The sequence below is a fragment of the Amphibalanus amphitrite genome, unplaced genomic scaffold (assembly GCF_019059575.1).
Source record: "Amphibalanus amphitrite isolate SeventyFive unplaced genomic scaffold, NRLGWU_Aamphi_draft 000053F_arrow, whole genome shotgun sequence".
In the NCBI taxonomy this organism is placed as follows: domain Eukaryota; kingdom Metazoa; phylum Arthropoda; class Thecostraca; order Balanomorpha; family Balanidae; genus Amphibalanus; species Amphibalanus amphitrite.
The window spans coordinates 1,272,485-1,293,302 of NW_024881549.1; the positions used below are offsets into that span (position 1 = coordinate 1,272,485).

General features: G+C 56.1%; 1 protein-coding gene across 1 annotated transcript; it reads right to left on the reverse strand.

Annotated features, from left to right (window-relative positions):
* Window positions 1–261: 261 nt before the first annotated feature.
* LOC122377994 (protein virilizer-like) lies at window positions 262–20,603 on the reverse strand. The gene is made up of 19 exons (XM_043358689.1): window positions 20,550–20,603; window positions 19,463–19,548; window positions 18,943–19,191; window positions 18,454–18,702; window positions 17,955–18,054; window positions 17,292–17,629; window positions 16,609–16,828; window positions 16,010–16,290; window positions 15,740–15,844; window positions 13,677–13,805; window positions 13,216–13,441; window positions 12,466–12,680; window positions 10,469–12,102; window positions 7,201–7,456; window positions 6,627–6,881; window positions 6,164–6,326; window positions 5,792–5,982; window positions 1,135–1,225; window positions 262–858 (listed from the first exon to the last, which is right to left on the reverse strand). The coding sequence occupies exons 2-19, from the start codon at window positions 19,514–19,516 to the stop codon at window positions 584–586; spliced, it is 5,031 nt and encodes a 1,676-aa protein (XP_043214624.1). The 5' UTR covers window positions 19,517–19,548; window positions 20,550–20,603; the 3' UTR covers window positions 262–583.
* Between the last annotated feature and the right edge of the window lie 215 nt (window positions 20,604–20,818).

Here is a 20,818-nt window from a genome sequence, read left to right on the forward strand (position 1 = left end):
TGCTACTTGCATTCCCTTTCAGCTGCAGCTGCAGATCGCTGAATGACCTCCCTTCACATACACACACAATTGCCACGTCAAGTCCATTAGTCCCTGAACACTCTCTCTTGGCCAACGAATAGAGCATCCGCCCTTCTCCAGCAAATACGATGAGGAAAATGCAGAAGTAAATCATAGCCGATGTCACCGTAAATCATAGCACAATGACATTCAATTCAACTTTCAGTCCTCTTTTGCTCCTGGCATAAAAAGGAGTTTTCAAAAAACTTTGCTGGCATTATTCGTACCTGGACAGCTTTCCATAACTGAACACATCGCGCTGACTTCCAAGCAAATGATTGGGTGTCAAAACATGTGACAACCACAAACGAGCGTGTACCATCATATGCTACAAAACATGTATTCTCGTGAACAATAAAGTAATTGCTTTCACAGGCAAGACACCTGACACAGTGACACAATATTTTCAGCCCAGAGCCTCACCACTGAGTCAAAATGGCGCCAGCCAGCTGAATCACCAGCTGCTGAATCTCTGGGCCCCGATTCAACACAAATCACGATCGTGCGCGGACAGTTACAACATCTACCTACCGAACGGCCGGAAATGTTTCCCTCCGCGCTCACGACCAAATCCGAATCGTTCTCTCTTATCGAATCTGCCGCCGTAGGGTCCATTGCCCCCGCCGCCGCCGCCGCGCCGGCCGCCGCGGAACCCACTGTTGCCCACCGCGCAGCCGAACCGCTCCTCGTGGCGGCCGTCAGGACGGAACCGCGCCGGACTGCCCCGGTAGCTGTCTCCGCCGCCGCCGCCGCCGCCGCCTCCACCACCGCCGCGGGCAGACGGACCGCCGCCGCCTCCTGTGACGGCGGAAAAGAACAAGGGTCATACAGGCTGAATTTCATACAGCGGTCAGCAGCAATGCAAAGACACATTTTTACAGGTCCCAGATCTCCATCGGCCAGGCAATCGATGAAAACAACTTAAATTGTTTGAAGAAGTTACGAGATCGACAAATAAGGCAGGAAAAAAAAACAAATAAATTTACGCCGGAAGCCTAGGTATTATGGCGAGCGTCGGCTCATGAATACTGTCATGGTGGAAAAGAATATACTGGGCACGGAAAAACTGCTCACCTCTGTTGCGACCGCCGCGGAACTCTGAAAATCCTCCGCGCGCCCGGTCGCCGAACCCTCCGCGGGACCTGGCCCGTGACCGGTTCGAGCCCTGCACATAAACAAAACAGATTATAAGAATGATACCGAGGCGATGAACAGCAACACTAAATGTGGGAAAACAACGCAAAATATTTCTGTCCAACCTGACATCCGTTTAATGGTTCACACTGCACACCTTAGTTTTGTTCCTAACCTTAATTCACGCAAAAAAAATGTCAAGCTGCGCAGCGGCGTATCTAGGATTTCTCTCAGGGGGGATCCGAAGTCAAAAGGGCCCTTGACTGACTGGGTTGAAAGGGCCCTTAAGTGGCAAAAGGGCCCTTGAAGCCTGAGGTGAAAGGGCATTAGCCCGCGCCCCGTAGGGGGGGGGGCGAAACGGCCCCCTGTCCTCTTCCGTAGCTATCTCCTAAATGACTGCAGATATCGCCACCAAACTTTTAGGACCTCTCCGGGCATCCATTTTACACATTGTGACCTTTTTCCAGAGGCTATGATAGGTTGGCCGCAAATACGTCAGAATGACGTCATGTTCTGCCATTTTCGACCCAAAAAAGGTTTCGCAGGAAGAGCTATCAGGCCTACAGAGCTGTTGAAACATGAAAATGTTCCGATATAAAAAGTGTAGAATTAACAGGCTTAGGTCAAATCTGAGCACAGTTTACAGAAAGAGCGTTAAAAGAGCTTTGTTTGTTTTGTTGGGTTGGATCCAGGCCCTTCGGCTTTCGGTCTAACGAGACCATTTCAGGGCCGGAGGGATGATAGGAATTGAGGGAGACATTGGTCTGGGCGGGCACCTTGGTGACTCACTGGGGCTGAGCCTGTCCAACAGGACAGGCCGACCAGCCTCCCAAGTGCTCACTGCACCCGGTTACGAGTGTGCTTCCTTAGGAGCTGCAGTGCGCTCCAATGGGAGCCGCCCGCATGGAATAAAGTTGCCCGCCCAGGTCCAGTCCGGATCAGGGGTTGCGGCATGGAGGAGAAGGATTTGAATGTCCTGAGGATGGAAACGGCGAAAGGGGTGTTAAAAGAGCTATTAACTACGCTTTTCCCCGGTACTGTAGCTCTATTCATTTCCGAATCATGCAGTGGTTTGTTGAAAATTGTCGAAATTGGACCTGAAAATTGGCGAAATTTAACCTTGGATGACCTATGTGAACTGAATTTTGAACTGATCTAAAAAGTGACAGGCGTAATTTCGTCATTATTGTTTGCTTGCGTCCCTTGGAACACTGCCTTAGGCGTGTTGGTACGTGGCTCAGAAGCCGAGTTATAGATGCAGGGGTGCGGAGCCGAAGCTGGAGCCGGAGGAGCCGCCGGTGCCGGCATATTTTGCCTGGAGCCGGAGCCGGAGCCGTGAAACAATATAGCCCGGAGCCGGAGCCGGAGCGGCAAAAAAGGCGGCGACTCCGGCTGTTTTTTTTTTTGCTTTTTTTTAAGAGGAAAACATTATTGACCTAGTTCGGTTTCACAGTACCTACAAGGCACTAGGCAGTAAAATATGTGGTATTCAAAATAGCCTTGTTATGCAAATACAGAAGCAACGTCAACCAATCCTTCATCTTTTCTTTTACACCCGTATGTATTTGTATAAAGGATGAACTGAGTACTGGAGTCGAAGCCGGAGCCGGAGCCGGAGCCGAAACCGATTTTTTTTTCTCCGGAGCCGGAGCAGGAGCCGTCTGAAATTTCCACGCCTCCGAATCCCTGGTTAGAAGGACCCTGGCCGGCCGGGGGGGGGGGGGGGGGCGTGGGTGCCACCACATCGTTTTTTTTGCGACAGCTCGGAACACGTCGGCAGGCAACAGAGAACCAAAACTGGGCATAGCTACCTGACCTTTGATGCAAACCGGGCCTTGTGACGCCCGCATTTTCACGGAGGGCCTCTGGTCGTCTTAAGGACCCTCTGTTACCCTCAGAGGGACCCTCTGATGGCCTCTGAAGACCATCACTGGCCTCAAAGGGTCCTCTAGTGGCCTCCATGGACCTTCTGGGTACCTGAAAGATCCCACTGTTTTCTCTCCAGGGGCCCTTTTTACCTCAAAAGGTTCTCTTTTACTTCAAATGACCGTATGTTGGTCTAATACATGAGGCCCCTAGTGGCCTAAAATAGCCCTCATATCATCTAAGGTGACCCCCTGTTTGCCTTAGAAAAGAGGTCCCTCCGGGTGCCTGAGAGGCCCTGTTTGTGTCCCAAAGGGTCCCTTTGCTGGCCTCATAAGGCCCCTAGTTGACCTAAAAAGTTCTCTGATTGTCCAAGGGCCCTCTGTTCGCCTCAGAGGGCCAGCTTTTTCCTCAGAGTGCCTGATGACCTCATAGAGCCCATAGTGGCCTGACATAGCCTTCATATCACCTCAGAGGGCCCTCTGTTGTAAGGCTCAAGTGGCCTTCTCAGAGGGCTCCGACTGCCCTGTGACTGACAATTGTCCACTCTTATCCCTCTTTTGGGTGACCTTTCCCCCCTCTGACACCCAAGCCAAAATACGATTTTGGGACACTGACTCCGAGGGCCAGTTGATTTTCAGAGGGCCCTCTTTGAGGTGGATGTTAGGGCCCTCTGTTCGCCTCAGAGGGCCCTCTGGTGGATTTAGACTTCAGAGGACCCTATTTTGGCATCAGAGGGCGCCTCTCTGTGGCATCAGAGGGCCCTCGGAGGCCTCAAATGGCCCTATTACATCTCAGAGAGCTGTCTTTGACCTCAGAGGGATCTTTTTTACTTCTTTGTGGTGTCTAAGGGGGCCCTCTGGCCTTTGTTCGTCTCAATGAGCCTTAAGGGGTCCTCCGATGACTTCCAAGGACCCTCTTTGATCTCAGAGGGCCTGATGACCTCATAGGGCTCATGGTGGTCTGACATAGCCTCATATCACCTCAGAAGGCCCTCCAGTGGCCTCAGAGGGCACTTTGTCGCCCTTGAAGGTCCTCCATTCGCCTTAGAGGGCCCTCTTTGATCTCTTTGATCTCTTCGATCTCAGAGGGCCCTATGTTCACCTCAGAGGGCCCTTTGGTGACCTCCAGGGACCATCTTTGATCTAAGAGGGCCGTCTGGTGGCCTCTTAGGGTACCTTGTGGCCTGACATTGACCCTCGTACCTCAGAGGGCCTTCTGTTCGTCTTAAGGGGCCCTCTGCTGGTCTTAGAGGGCCCTTTGTGTGCCTGGGAGGCCCCCCTGAGTACCTGAGAGGGCCCTCTGTGTGTTTGAGAGGGCCCTCTGTGTGCCTGAAAGGGTCCTCTGTTTGCCTGCGAGGGCCCTCTGTGTACCTGAGAGGGCCCTCTGTTTGCCTGCGAGGGCCCTCTGTTTGCCTGCGAGGGCCCTCTGTGTGCCTGAGAGGGCCCTATGTGTGCCTGAGAGGGCTCTCTGTGTACCTGAGACGGCCCTCTGTTTGCCTGAAAGGACCCTCTGTGTGTCTCAGAGAACCCTCTGTGTGCCTGAGAGAGCCCTATGTGTGCCTGAGAGGGCACTCTGTGTGCCTGAGAGGCCCTATGTGTGCCTGAGAGGGCCCTCTGTGAGCCTGAGAAGGCCCTCTGTGTGCCTGAAAGGGCCCTCTGTGTACCTGAGAGGGCCCTCTGTGTGCCTGAGAGGGCCCTATGTGTGCCTGAGATGGCCCTCTGTGAGCCTGAGAGGGCCCTCTGTGTGCCTGAAAGGGCCCTCTGTGTACCTGAGAGAGCCCTCTGTTTGCCTGAGAGGGCCCTCTGTGTGTCTAAGAGGACCCTCTGTGTACCTGAGAGCGCCCTCTATGTGCCTGAAAGGGCCCTCTGTGTACCTGAGAGGGCCCTCTGTTTGCCTGAGAGGGCCCTCTGTGTGCCTGAGAAGGCCCTATGTGTGCCTGAGAGGGCCCTCTGTGAGCCCTAGAGGGCCCTCTGTGTGCCTGAGAGGACCCTCTGTGTGCCTGAGAGGGCCCTCTGTGTGCCTGAGAGGGCCCTCTGTGAGCCTGAGAGGGCCCTCTGTGTGCCTGAGAGGGACCTCTATGTACCTGAGAGGGCCCTCTGTGTGCCTGAGAGGGCCCTCTGTGTGCCTGAGAGGGCCCTATGTGTGCCTGAGAGGACCCTCTGTGAGCGTGAGAGGGCCCTCTGTGTGCCTGAGAGGGCCCTCTGTGTGCCTGAGAGGGCCCTCTGTGTGCCTGAGAGGGCCCTCTGTGTGCCTGAGAGGGCCCTCTGTGTGCCTGGAAGGGCCCTCTGTGATTCTCAGAGGACCGTCTGTGTGCCTGAGAGGGCCCTTTGTGTGTCTCAGAGGGCCTTTGTGTGCCTGAGAGGGCCCCTGTGTGCCTGAGAGGGCCCTCTGTGTGCCTGAAAGGGCCCTCTGTGTACCTGAGAGGGCCCTCTGTATACTTCACAAGGTCCATCATTGGCCTAAATGTGTCCTCTAATAATCCTCAAAGGGTCCCTAAAAGAGTTCTACAATACTTTTTCTTTTAGCGAATAAAATGGGAAGTGGTCAAAAGGGCCCTTGAAGTCATTTCAATTTTTTCCGTGATATAAAAAAAAACTTTTTTTTCTAGGCTCCAGGGGGGATCCTAGGACCCCCAGGATCCCCCCTTGGATACGCCACTGAAGCTGCGCCATCTAGGGTCAAATGACGTTTTTGTTGACAACCAGAGTGGGCTATGAGGACCGGCACTGACCCGTCCGCGGGCGGGCACGCGCGGCACCCCATTGTAGCCCGTCGGCCCGGTGGGGTGTTCGCCGCGCTTCTCCAGCGCCACGAAGTCGTCCACGTGCAGCGAGGGAGGCCGGGACGTGTTGGGCGGCCGAGAGCGGAAGTGGTCACCGCGAGCCAGCGGCCGGTTGAAGCCCCGGCCGCGCGCCGGCAGACCTGTCCGACGAACACAGCGGTCAGACCCGAGACACTACATTCAATCAATTTGAGACCGCGCCGGGCTCAACCAGGCATCATGAGGAGAGAGGAGTGAATACACACTCAGCACGCTCAATATCGATCACAAAGCGTCACAACTTGCGACAACTTGCAACACAAGCGCCAGGTGTGGACTCACTGAAGTGTCCGCGCTCCCTGGCGCCTGGCAGCAGGGCCGACGGCACCTTGCCGCTGGGCCGGGCGTCGGCGGTGTCGCGGCCGCGCAGCAGTCTGCTGAGCTCGGCGGGCAGGTCCACCGCCGGCAGCAGCTCCCGGGCCACCGCAGCCAGGTTGACGCTCACCTGGGGTGACGCACAGCGGATTCAGGACATAAGTCAGTGAGTTCAGGAGTTACAAGCGATACACTGCCGGAATCGTAGAATCCGCTACATAGCCGAAGTCATCCAGGAGTCTGCTACGGAGTCAGAGACCCTATAACTATACAGCTAGAGTCACAGTCGACACATAGACGAAGTCTGCTACAGAGCCACAGACGCTCCTATATAACCAGTCAGCTGAGCTCCGAGATACCAGGAGCCCTTACGGTACGGGCGGGGGGAAGGCCGCCGATCCAGCGGCGGGTGGAAGGAGGGCAGACTGACCAGCTCGTCGTCGTTGTCCAGCTCGTCGTCGAGCGACTGCTGCAGCCAGTAGCCGGGGATCTCCTCGTCGTCAGTGACCACGAACACGGGCCGCTGCTGGTAGAGCTGGTCGAGTGACGGCGGCGGCCGGCCCTCGGGCGGCGGCTCGCCCGGCTCCACGCTGTCGGCCACCTCGTCCACGCCGGCCAGCTGTCGGATCACGTCGGCCAGGCCGTCCCGCAGCGCGTCCAGCTCCTCGTCCTCGCCGCGCACCTCCTGAGGCGGAGCGAGCACCAGTCAGTACGAGCGGGTACTGAGAGCATCCAATACTGCCCACCCACCCAGCCCGTGACAGCAATGCAATCCGCGGCTTCACCACACACTTGACCCTCCCCACCAGCCCCTGACAACACTGCTGAATGCGCTTTAACACGCAACTCCGTGATAGCACATTGCAACTGACTCTCTCCATGAAAACGCTCCTGGTAACGATTCATGACAGCACCCCACGTCGTAACAGATAAATTTACATCATTCCAAGCTCCGTGACTTCATGCAGACCCTCAGAGTTCCTGGACCGGTTCGAATGTCTCACCTGGTGTATTTTCCTCTCGAGGACGCGCAGCGGCGGGTCGACCAGCTCGCCGGCCTCCTCGCCCTGTTCGGTCCAGCGTAGCGCGGCGGCCAGCTGGGGCAGGCTGAGCGCCGCCGCCGACTGCGGCTCGGCCAGCAGACGCACCAGCTCGAGCGTGGCCTGCACGGTGGCCATACAGTCGCTGTTCTGACGACTGAACTCGGCCGACAGACGGCTGATGAGCGACTGCAGACAGCCCGGCTGGTGCGCCAGCCCGCTGTACAGAGAAACACCGGTCAGTGGTCGCACAGACATCACATCACATATGCACACCACCCATCAGACAGCCCGGCTGGTGCGCCAGCCCGCTGCACAGAGAAACACCGGTCAGTGACCAGACACACATCACATATACACACCACCCATCAGACAGCCCGGCTGGTGCGCCAGCCCGCTGCACAGAGAAACACCGGTCAGTGACCAGACACACATCACATATACACACCACCCATCAGACAGCCCGGCTGGTGCGCCAGCCCGCTGCACAGGGAAACACCGGTCAGTGACCAGACAGACATCACATCACATCGGCACACCACCCGTCAGACAGCCCGGCTGGTGCGCCAGCCCGCTGCACAGAGAAACACCGGTCAGTGACCAGACAGACATCACATCACATATACACACCACCCGTCAGACAGCCCGGCTGGTGCGCCAGCCCGCTGGACAGAGAAACACCGGTCAGTGACCAGACAGACATCACATCACATATACACACCACCCGTCAGACAGCCCGGCTGGTGCGCCAGCCCGCTGCACAGAGAAACACCGGTCAGTGACCAGACAGACATCACATATACACACCACCCATCAGACAGCCCGGCTGGTGCGCCAGCCCGCTGGACAGAGAAACACCGGTCAGTGACCAGACAGACATCACATCACATATACACACCACCCGTCAGACAGCCCGGCTGGTGCGCCAGCCCGCTGCACAGAGAAACACCGGTCAGTGACCAGACAGACATCACATCACATATACACACCACCCGTCAGACAGCCCGGCTGGTGCGCCAGCCCGCTGTACAGAGAAACACCGGTCAGTGACCAGACACACATCACATATACACACCACCCATCAGACAGCCCGGCTGGTGCGCCAGACCGCTGCACAGAGAAACACCGGTCAGTGACCAGACACACATCACATATACACACCACCCATCAGACAGCCCGGCTGGTGCGCCAGCCCGCTGGACAGGGAAGCACCGGTCAGTGGTCGCACAGACATCACATGACACATCACATATACACACCACCCATCAGACAGCCCGGCTGGTGGGCCAGCCCGCTGCACAGAGAAACACCGGTCAGTGATCACACAGACATCACATCACATATACACACCACCCATCAGACAGCCCGGCTGGTGCGCCAGCCCGCTGCACAGAGAAACACCGGTCAGTGACCAGACAGACATTACATCACTGCACATCGGCACACCACCCGTCAGACAGCCCGACTGGTGCGCCAGCCCGCTGCACAGAGAAACACCGGTCAGTGACCAGACAGACATCACATCACATCGGCACACCACCCGTCAGACAGCCCGGCTGGTGCGCCAGCCCGCTGCACAGAGAAACACCGGTCAGCGACCACACAGACATCACATGACACATCACATATACACACCACCCATCAGACAGCCCGGCTGGTGCGCCAGCCCGCTGCACAGAGAAACACCTTAGACTTTTTTTTTAGACTTATTTCGTCGACTCCATCTAGTAGATGCAGGATCATTTCTGATCGTCTTCCAATTATGTTAGCTGTCTGGATGATATAAATTTTCAGGACATCATAGTTGGGAGGACTCTTTAACAGTTACTCTTCTTGGTTATATTCTCAGTGAGTTCCTTGCGCACACGGGCTTGGTAGATATAATGGATGATCAAGCTTTGTGGCTTATCGGCGATGATGATAAGTTCTGCTGCTGGTAGCGTTCTGTTCAAGATAGTTTTGTATATTTTTTGAGCAGCTACTCTATCGTCTTTCAGTTTGTCACATTCAAAGAGCATGTGTTCCAGAGTTTCAATGGCATTACGACACAATGGACAGACAACAGTTTCTTTGTGCCTTCTAACCATGCTTGTGGCCACCAAAGAGTGGCCCGTTAGTAGGACAATTTTGGTTAGTGTCGCTTGTCTGGTAATTGCGCTGTACTTGCTTGCCGGCCAAAATGTTTTCGGCGCCTCGTACTTTTCGGTTTGTGGTAGTAGCGAAAGCCAAAACAAACTTGTCATATTCTCTGCTGTGTTCCTGATGACTTTTGTCATACTTTGATCCACTGATGCAGATGCTAACTTGTTCCATGCTGTCCGCGGTTGGTCTATTTTTTGATTAGCCAGAATAGATAGGCTTGGTAAGTTCAGATGTTGGAGCAATGTGTCCCATTGGCGCACAAGACTCGTGGTTCGATCAGCATTGACTGCTCCATGGGTGATGATATATCTGGTTAGAGTCACACCGGTCCAGTGACCAGACAGACATCACATCACATCGGCACACCACCCGTCAGACAGCCCGGCTGGTGCGCCAGCCCGCTGCACAGAGAAACACCGGTCAGTGATCACACAGACATCACATCACATCGGCACACCACCCGTCAGACAGCCCGGCTGGTGCGCCAGACCGCTGCACAGAGAAACACCGGTCAGTGACCAGACACACATCACATATACACACCACCCATCAGACAGCCCGGCTGGTGCGCCAGACCGCTGCACAGAGAAACACCGGTCAGTGACCAGACACACATCACATATACACACCACCCATCAGACAGCCCGGCTGGTGCGCCAGCCCGCTGCACAGAGAAACACCGGTCAGTGACCAGACAGACATCACATCACATCTGCACACCACCCTGCACACAAACCCGGCTGGTGCGCCAGCCCGCTGCACAGAGAAACACCGGTCAGTGACCAGACAGACATCACATCACATATACACACCACCCATCAGACAGCCCGACTGGTGCGCCAGCCCGCTGCAATGGCCGATGGCGGACCAGAAGACATTCTTGAATGACCAGTTGACCATACAGTGAGATTACAGGCACAGTGCAAGCTGACTGAGTCACGTAGTTACAATGTGTGTTGCAATTATGCCGGTTTACTACAAAATGAGAGTATAAATGAAATACATGATGCACATTTAAGGTTAGGCCGGGCGGATACATAAAGGTGAAAACATGAGGTATTGGGAGAAAATATAGACGATGATTACTCACGTTTTGATGCGGTGAATGCCCCATTTGTGTTCGGTGAGTATGACCAGGGTGCGAACGGCGAGCAGCAGCGACCCGAAGCCGGTCTCGGGACAGGCCAGGTGCGCCATGAGCGCGTCCGTGATGGCGGCCAGCAGCGGCGGCGGCGGCAGCGCGCCGGCCTCCTCCCGGTCGCGGTCGGCTACCATGGCCACCTCGTGGTCGCAGAGCGCGTGCAGCGCCGACACGAGCCACTCCTGCGCCTGTAGGTGCTCGCCGCTGGCCAGGCCGGCCGGCCGTGCCGTCAGCAGCGACAGCAGCCGGCCCAGCAGCGGCGCGTGCGCCGGCTGGCTGGCCAGCAGTCCCAGCGCCGCCGCCTTGATGGACGGGTGCGTCACCAGGCCGGCCAGCAGGCTGAGCGCGCGCGCCAGGCCGCCCGGCGGCGAGCTGAGCGTGCCCTGGACGGCGTGCAGCAGCGCCGAGGTGACCAGCTGCGCGGCCGTGGACGACAGGTCGGCCAGCTGCACCAGGAAGCTGCGCGCCGCCTGCAGCAGCGGCGCGCAGCTGGTCTGGCACAACAGCGCCGCCAGCGAGCGCACCTGGTGCCCGGTGGTGAGCAGGTGGGCCGCCCACAGTCGGCGCAGCTCCAGGGCGGCCGCCGACTCGGCCTCGGTCAGCGGGCGGCCCGTCTGCAGCGGCAGCGGCAGCGGCAGCAGCTCCGACAGCAGGCCCAGACAGGGCAGCAGCGTGTGCGGCGCGCGCACCGCCGCCTCCAGCACCTCAGACACCATGCGCGTCCAGACGCTCTGCTGGATGGCCGCCTCCGAGGTGACGGCCACCACCGGCTGGGTGAACGTCAGCAGCGCCGACAACACCTCGCGCTGGACGGCCTGCGCGGCGTCGGCGGCGGCACTGCCGGCCGGCACCGCCCACAACAGCAGGTAGGTGTCCACCAGCGGCGAGACGGCCGTCAGGTCCTGGAACTCTGCGCCGCGCGCCTCCACCACCAGGGCCAGCAGCTGGTGCAGCAGCGCCACAGCCGGCCGCAGCAGGTTACACAGCGCCAGGCCCTGGGATCCGGCCAGCGCCGGCGAGTGCACCGCCGGCTGGCTGTAGGCCTCCGTCACCCGGCGCAGCACCGTCACAGTCAGCTCCATACCGTCGGCCGAGTACAGCTGCGTCAGCGCGTACCGGTGGCGCAGCTCGCGGCCGGCCCGGCCGCCGTCCGGCGCCGCCGCCTCCCCCGGTACGGCGGCGGCCGCCAGCTGGCGCAGCGCCGTCACCAGCGGCGGCGGCAGGGGGCCGGCGCGCTCGGCGTGCTCGCGCAGCAGCTGGCACAGCGCCGCCACCCGGTCGGGCCGCGCGGCCACCTCCGCCAGCGGCGCCACCCAGTCCAGCGCGGCGCCCAGCCGCTCAGCCAGCTCTGGCTCGGCGCGCGCCTTCTGCGCCAGCCGCGCGGCGCACGGCAGCGAGTCGGCGCCGCGCGCCGCCGTCAGCAGCAGCTCCGCGCAGTACTCGGCCGCCGCCGAGCCGCGTTCGGCCTCCGACAGCAGCTCGACCAGCGGCCAGGCCAGGTCCGAGCGGCTCAGCACGTGTACCACGGCGGCGCGGCCGCGCACACTGCCACACAGGGAGGCCAGCGCGTGCAGCGCGGACACCTGCCGACAGCGCCGGGCGGCGACGGTCAGCGCACGCACAGATCACAGCGCAACAGTTCATTTGGAATTGCGTAGTGGAACCTTTCTTTTAAAACATAAAATAACAACGGAAAGTACGAGGAAGATTTCGAAGTAATAAGGATTATAGTATGAAACAAAGTTAATATTCCGATGTTAGTAAAATGGATTTGATAACTTTACGTCAGCCAAGTTCGAGAAATTGTGCAATGCTACGAGTAATTTTCACCTGCAATGCTAACTTGAAGGCACCAATCTCTGTGAGTGTATGTACTGGACACGGCCCATGCCAGGGCGCAGGTCCGTGCGTCACCCTGTTTGACCGGGTCGGGTCAGGCCGCTCACCTGTTTGGCCGGGTCGTTTCGCGCGGCGCGCAGGGCCCCCAGCAGCTGAACGGCCTGCAAACAGTGGATCAGCCAGGTGGCGGCCGGGTACAGGGGCGCCACCTCCTCCCCGCCCTCCTCCAGCGGAGTCAGCTGGGTGAGCGTCCGCAGCAGGGGGGCCACCGGCTCGGCGGCCACCGCCAGCAGCAGCAGAGACTCGCTGGAGGACCCCAGCTCTGCGACAGACACACAACACTCAGTGACAGCACTCAGTGACAGGCACTCACAGCCAGCAGCAGCAGAGACTCGCTGGAGGACCCCAGCTCTGCGACAGACACACAGTACTCAGTGGCAGTACTCAGTGACAGTACTCAGTGACAGTACTCAGTGACAGCAGCAGGAGAGACTCGCTCGACGAAGCCAGTTCTGAGACAGACAGCGCTCAGTGACAGCACCTACGCAGTACGCAGTGACAGCACTAAGGTGACAGTTCTCAGTGACAGCAGCAGGAGAGACTCGCTGGACGACGCAGCTCTGTGACAGACACAGTGCAAGTAGTGCAACGCATTATTTCTTAAAAACACTATGACAAGTAACATCGGCAATTCTGGAATACACTTTTTAGCGAACTGCAAGTATCAATGAGCTGCATGTTTAATCGTATGAGAGAAAATATTCATCGAGCATTAACTATCAAGTTATCACGAACTATCTACAAGCCGGGTCGCTCGGTTTGGTCCGATCGGTCGTCCAACTCGATGCGTCCCTCACCGTTCAGCAGGTGTCTGGCGGCGCCCACCAGCCGCGAGCTGGCCAGGCAGGCGGGCGTCTGCAGCAGCACCAGCAGCGCCTCGGGCAGGCCCGACCAGCGCAGCATGTAGCAGAGGTCGGCGCGCGCCCGGCCGGCTGGAGTCGCCGGCAGCACGGCCACCGGTGTGGGCAGAGCCCGCTCCGGGTGGCCCAGCAGTGAGTCGGCCGAGCGCAGCAGCCGGCTCACCTGACCGCAGCAGGGGGAGACCATCAGCATACCCTCCGAACGCGCGCTTCTCGACATACACCGTCCACCCTAACGGAGACCGATTCCACTCGGGAGGCTCCCCTAACCACCCCCACCCACGAGAGACGAGCCTCGATTCGGGAAGGCACCAATCTACTGTTGTTTACCTATCTGAATGAGGCAGGCCTGGGCCCGTCGAGGGGACTGGGAGTAGTTCATTCTGATGTTGTCTCACCTGTATGAGACAGGCCTCTGCACGGAGCAGGAGGTCGGCAGTGTTGACTGCCGAGTCCGTGGAGAGCTCGGCGGTGCCCAGCTCACTGGCCACGGAACATAGCTCGGAGACGGTCCGGCGGACGTGCACCTGGACCAAAGACAGACACACGTCAGCACCGACACACGTCCTATCACTGGCCACGGAGCAGAGCTCGGAGACGGTCTGGCGGACGTGCACCAGTACCAGGGTTGGCAGAGGGTGGCAAAAACTGGTTGTTGCCAGTGGTTTTAACCGGTTTAAACCGGCTGGCAGAAACCATGGTGGCAAAAACTGGCAGAAACTGGCAAAAACTCAAGTAGCCAAAACTGCGTTGTTTGCCTAAAAAGCAATCGGTTGAAATGTACAAAGTCATGTCTGTCATTGGGACCCAGTAAGCATTGTCTCGCTAGTTTACCGCTGCTTAAAATGTCTGTCGGTAGTCAATAGATGTCCACCGGGAAGTGCACTTTCATGCATCGCTGTTGGTGTGCTTCTGCACATGAGCATATGCAGGAGTCGTTTCCGACCAGACCTCGAGAATGGCTGGGTCGATTGCGCTCAAATTGGGACACCGTTAGGGACTGATTAGTAGGGTGTCGTGCATAGTCGGTCGGGGTCCATTTTGCACGTGCGCACGTGCGGGGTGACGCTTCCAGATTGGGAGAACGGCTACGTCGACTAAGCACAAATTTGGCACTGACACTGTTAGGAACCGGTTCGTAGGGTCCGGTGCACAAGTCAGTGGCAGATGCCCTTTCCCACTTCTTCAATACTCGCCGCCCGCCGGCGCACTTTCTCATTTGTCTCACCAAAAAGGCGCCTTATTGGTTAATTATAGAGGACTCACGGAACTATTTAACACTAAAATGGTCAAGATACCACTTCTGTTTGAAAGCATATTGTATTGACTGAATCCTACTTTAAACGTGTCCTGCTCAAACGCATGTAGAGGCATAGCGTTTTGACTGTTTTAGTTTTTGCCAGTTTTTGCCACTTTATGCCGGTTAAAACCGGTTTAAACCGGCAAATGGCAAAAACTAGTTTTTGCCGGCAAAAATGCCAACCCTGCGGTCAAAGACGGGTACATGTCAGCACTGCCCAGCACGCCAGCCCCGCCTAATACTGGATGCTGACCACAAATTCAATCACGACTGGTTTGGTTCCAGCATTCATTTCGTTACGGAGCGAGCGAAGCGAGCGTAGTCTTTCCTTAGATTAACGGAAATTTCTGAGTATGAGCGGCCGGCCGGCCGTGGTCACGCTTTTGCGAGGCTTATATCTCAGCAACCACCTGACCGATTTACACGCGGTAATTTTTGTAGGGTAGCTTCATTCCTTCTACCAAGTATTCGACTATTCCCGATGCATGTGGGTGACCCCTTATGCACGTGCCACGTGCAAAACGAAGAGGTGTCAGTTTTGTAATTGTTGCAATATCTCGGTAACTACTTGGCCGATTGCGCTGAAAGTTGGCATGTAGGTAGGCACCCACTAGGCACTGCATATACATGTGCCAGAGTTGGGGTGCTGCTGCACGTGCGCACGTGCAGGGGTCGTTTCCAGATCTCGGGAACGGCTGGACCGATTGCGCTCAAATTTGGTACACGGTTAGGGACCGGTTAGTAGGGTGCCGTGCACAAGTCAGTTGGGACCCATTTTGCACGTGCGCACGTGCAGGGTGCCGCTTCCAGATCTCGAGAACGGCTGGGCCGATTGTGCCCAAATTTGGCACATCGCTAGAGACCAAATAGTAGGGTGCCGTGCACAAGTCAGTTGGAGGTACCCCCTCGCAATTTCGCACGTGCAAGGCCCACCCTCTCGCTCGCTCCGTTAGTCGCCCCAAAAGGCGTTATACTGGTTGCTATACCATGAAGAGATGAGAAAGATTAAGTTTAGCACCAAATAAAGCGTTCTAGCTAGGGCCAGTCTGCTCTAACAAAACGACAGAGTCATCTGGTCAGGTCTGGTCTGACAGGAGGTCACAAACCGGTCGATGTTTTTTTTCAAACACTCGTAATATCACGAGGCTTTGGCAGACTTACCTTTCTGATCAGGCAGATGTAGGCAGCCTTCAGTCTGGCGGACATTTTTCCCGCTAGCTGAGCCACCATTCGGCTGTAGCCGGACGGCTCGCCACTGACAAAGCCCTGGCGACGGACAGAAAGGGCCAACGTCAGATACTTGACAGAAGACAGACGTGGGTGGAAGCAAAGACATAGAATCGACAAACACAAGCGTTACGCGTAGACAATGAAACACACAATAACACAGCAGTACTGATTCAGGGCTAGACACTGGATAATGTCATTTACCTGCAGTCCGGTCTGCCAGCGGACGGCCGTGGAGAGTGCCGACACCACCAGCAGTCGGACCGAGGCGGCCATGTGCTCCCTCTCGGAGAGCTCCGCCAGCCTGTCGAGCACACCGCGCGCCACCAGCCGCTCGGCCAGCGCCGAGTCACAGCCGAGCAGCGCCGCCGCCAGCCGGACGCCCACCTTGATGTGGCGCAGCTTGAACGGCAGCTGCTGCTGGCGCACGGCCGCCTCGAAGTCGAGGCCGTGCTCCAGCCAGCCGAGCACGGCCGGCACCGGGTCTGCGGCGGCGCAGAGCGGCGTGAGTCAGTAACGGTAGCTGGCCGGTAAAGGGCGCTTATATTCAAGACATACTGGGTCTCACGGTCAGCTTGAGGTGCAGCGGTCAACAGTTTTGTCACCGATTAAAGTACAGATAATGTAGCTCAATGTCGGTAGAGCTAGAATGTAAAAAGACAGTAATGAGCCTAACAGAGTCGACTGGATGTGAGATGACGTTTGCCAGACTGTCGAGTAGTTAATCTACGCTGAGAAGTTGGCTTATTTATGGCAATGATCCGATCAGCACCCCAGCTAGTCCGAGAGGACCGGCTACTGACCGTCGCCGCCGCGCGCCATCAGCTGTCCGAGCGCGGCCGGCAGGTGCGGCGCCAGCGTCTCCATCTCCTCGAGCCAGGCCTCGGAGCCGTCTCCGCCGGCGGCCGGCCGCCACTGCTCGCCGTAGGCGGCCGCCAGCTGCGCCAGGCGGTCACACCACTCCGACTTCTCCTCACCCAGCTGGGCGAGCTCGAACGGCGTCAACCACGGCGGCCGCAGACCCTGAAAATAACATCGAGGTCAGAAGAGTAAACCTGGTATGGACTGGAGTGGGCGGTATCCCAACAAAGAACTACGACTGCCCCGAAACACGCGCACCGCATTCTGCTTGTTGGGCTGGGAAGATAGCACCATCGGTGAACGAAAACATCATTAACAGCTGGGCCAAACCAGAGGGCTGAACTGGCACAGGTACCTACGGCCCTCCAGCAAAAGAGTGGTTGGTTAGCCTATGTGCTTTTGGTGTAATAACTTTAAATGACAGAGACACTCCTGTAAAATGAGGCAATAAAAATGAGAAGAGGTTTCGTGCACACACTTCGGCAGTGGTTTTCAACAGCCATTAGACGTATTCATCAATGCAGATCGCTTATTGTGATGTTGGCAACCAACCACTTAATACCTGGAGGGCCGTACAATCAGATACCGTAAACTAACACTATACAGGTCGAGTTGGGCCACGTACCGTGAGTGGCAGCAGCTGAAAGGTGTCCGGGTTGAAGGGCCGCAGCGCCTCCTCCCAGTCCTCGTCGTCCTGGTACTCGAGCACGTCCATCGGCTCCTCGTCTGACATGATGTCCTCCAGGCCGGCGTCGCCCGGCTCCGGCGGCGGCGGCGGTGTGGCCGTCTCGGCGGCAGGTGCCGGCGGCGGCGGCGCGGGCGGGCTCGGCGGCTCGGCGGCCGGCGGCGCGCTGTCGTCACCGGACGCCGGCCGCTCCGCCGGCTCCGGGATCTCGTCGTCGCTGATGGCCTCCACATCGCCCGGGGAGAGCGGGTGCAGCGACTCCTCCTGGGCGCCACCGGCTGGAACGGACGGCTGCGGTTAAACGCGGACCAGCCTGGCAACGGCCCACAACGGCCAATTTATAGTGCATACAAGCCTATTTATTACAGCCTATAATACGTGCTTTCGGTGTTCGTGCCACCATGAGTGTTTAGCCCATGTCACTTTATTAGCAATCTTATAATATCTTATTATCATTGAATAGAGCAGCCCTTTGCATTAAAAAAATACCCGTTTTCAATAATTATCAACTCTGCTCATTGTCCGAGCCATTAGCTTAGAGGGTGGGAGCTAGAAACCTTGCAATATTCTAGACGCGAGTCTGTACACCCGTGCTCCCCGTACCTTTGTGCGCAGACGGTGAGGCGGGCGCCGGCGGTGGGCCTCGCTGGTCGGCCGGCGGTGACCTGGGCGGTGTACGGGAGACGGCGCGCTCCGGCTCCGTCTGTTGACGGAGGAGAAATACGTTCTTGGTCATCCGGGCTCTGACAGCCACAAAACGCCGCAATACAACGGATCTTATGACAAGGCGTCTAATCATGGTTACAATCACAAACTGAATCGAGATTAGATTTTTCGCGAACTTAAAATATCAAAGGTGTGAAAACGAGAAGCGGAGGCCTATGCAACGCAAGGAATGAAATAATGAAAGATGCTGGCAAAATGGCTGCGAAAAATAATACAGGGTATTATGACTGCCGTTCATTTCAGCCAGGGTCACCGAGCGGCGAGCCAATGTATCTGGCCTTCACGGGAGGCGGCATCCACCTAGCCTGGAAGGACAGCGGCGGGGGCGAACTGCCCTGGACGGGAAGGGATTGCATTGTATATGGTGGGGACTGACCTGTACGGGCGGCGGGCTGACCTGGACGGGCGGCGGCGGCGGGGTGGCCGGCACCGCCGGAGCCGGCCGCACCGGCTCGGGCGCGGCCGGCTCCTCCTGCTGGCAGTCGGTGACGGCTGTGTCGGCGGCGGCCGCCAGGGGCTGCTGCTGCGGCGGCGGCGCTGGCTCGGAGCGCCGCGTCAGCGAGCCGTACACGGCCAGTGTGACGGCGCTGTACCAGCCGCGCAGCACCAGCCCGTCCGTCGGAGTCTGGGGGAGGACGCCGCGCGCTCCGGTCACCGCAAATCATATCGCACACGCATGTTCAACACGCATACAACACGCGCATACACTATGCAGAAGCAAAAAATGCACGCACAAACCAAACTTGCAAAGAAAGCGTGAAAACAACTACGATTATTCTATGACCTGCTATCACTGAGTAAAGCAACATATTAGAAAAAGCTAAGTTTAAGATTTTAAAAACGGCGACTCAGGGCAACCGCTTACTTTGTTATTAAACTCCAGTTGAATCTTTCCCTTCTGGTCATAGTTGATGGTACCCAGTTTCTGGAATGCTGACACTCCTGGCTTGCTGAGATCGTTGACGAAAAAGTCGAGCGTGAACTCGGATGGGTTGGTGGCCCCGAGGCGGTCGCCGCCGGGGAAATCGGCTCGCACCCGCGCCCCCAGCGGGATGACGCGAACCTCACTGATGTACACCTCTCGGTTGAATTTGACCAGGTCGAGGTTCAAGTCCTAAGAAAAAAAAAACGATTTTCATTACAGCAGCAGTTCCACATTAGTACTGAGGATCAGCATAACACACAAATCAGTCAGAAAGACATAAACAAGAGTTGATGCTATATGTAAGTGATCTCTCCTATAGATAAAAAGGAAATGATGGAACAGACTGATGTGACTTGTATTGAACAATGATAGGCTAACAGTCCCTGTGCCGAGACATGACAGTGAGTGAGTAGAAAATTGAAGATATGTGCATTGATTATAATGAGCAGAGCATACTTACAGTGCCAGAGTCATGTGCGAATGTGTCAAAGAAGAGCAGCTGGACCTCAGACATTTTTCTTGGCAATCTGGTCACCAGAAGTTAACCTGAAGAAAAACAGGAAACTAAAGATCATATGCATGGCAGCATATGCACAGCCCATGTGCTACAGCAAAAAAAAACTCATGACAAAATGCTTGAAATAAGGTCTTCAAAACAGCCTTCTTGATGTCTTTATGTTCGATTTTATTACAGTTCTCTTAGATCCATCTCCCTGCCCCCATATCAATCATTTGATGTCAGTGCCTTTGGTAGCATGAATTGTTCCCAGGCTGGGTATGGTGAAGACACACTGTGGTGCAGTCTGGTGTGGATTTAGGGTAGGGCTGCAAGGGCTCCAATATGGTAGGGTCGCACAGCAGCTGTGGTAGCTGCCATCAGCTATGCAGGTGCATCATTGCCCAAGAAAATGATGAGGCAGAAAGAAACAATGGGGTGTGTCAGGGAAAAAAAGACCAATGATTAGAGCTAATAAAAAGCATTAATGTCTGTATTTTGAGGCAAAGCTATAGGTCTTCTTCACCACAGCCTGCCAGCTGGTGCACCTTGATATTATGTATGCATTATGTATGTATGTATTGACATCAAAAGCCTCCCACATAATGTGTGGTGATAGGCTCTGTTGGCAAACTTTGTGCCTGGTACTGAGGTAAACTTCCACATTTGGGGCAGGATTCTTGCTGCCCAAAACACCTTGTCGAGCTCACTGCTTGAATTATTTAAACCGCACCTGACCTGACTGATGGCTCTTGCATATATATAATGATAAGTATCTCAGTCAAAAACTGGAGACATATGAGCTGAGCATGGTACCAGGTACATAACAGTGGTAGTCAATAAGCATCACAAACAGAATCAGATTACAATTGAAATGCTGACCGAATGCAAATAAATAAAATTGAAATGCAATGGGATGTAGATGTGCATTTCCGGTGAGAGTATAGACAACAGTAAAAATGTACTCGCCACGAGAAACGCTAGCCATCCACGGAACAAAATCACGATATCTTTGTTTAAATCATGAATTCCAATGGTCCATATCATATACCTATATTCAATATGTTTTTAAAAAATCCAAGGTATGTAAAAACACTGAAAAAATCATTACCCCCATTTCGGCTTCGGCAAGTAGTGCGTGCGGCGCATTCGTGACAGTTGTCAAGGATCGCAAAAATATTACAATTATGTGAGAAGCGGCTTTGGTAAGAAGAGAAATGACGTCACTACAAATATTTCAAGAAATAATAGCATGCAGAAAGCTGAAACAATGAACGTGCTTGATTCTTGATAAATAGGAATGAATCTTTCAAATCTACT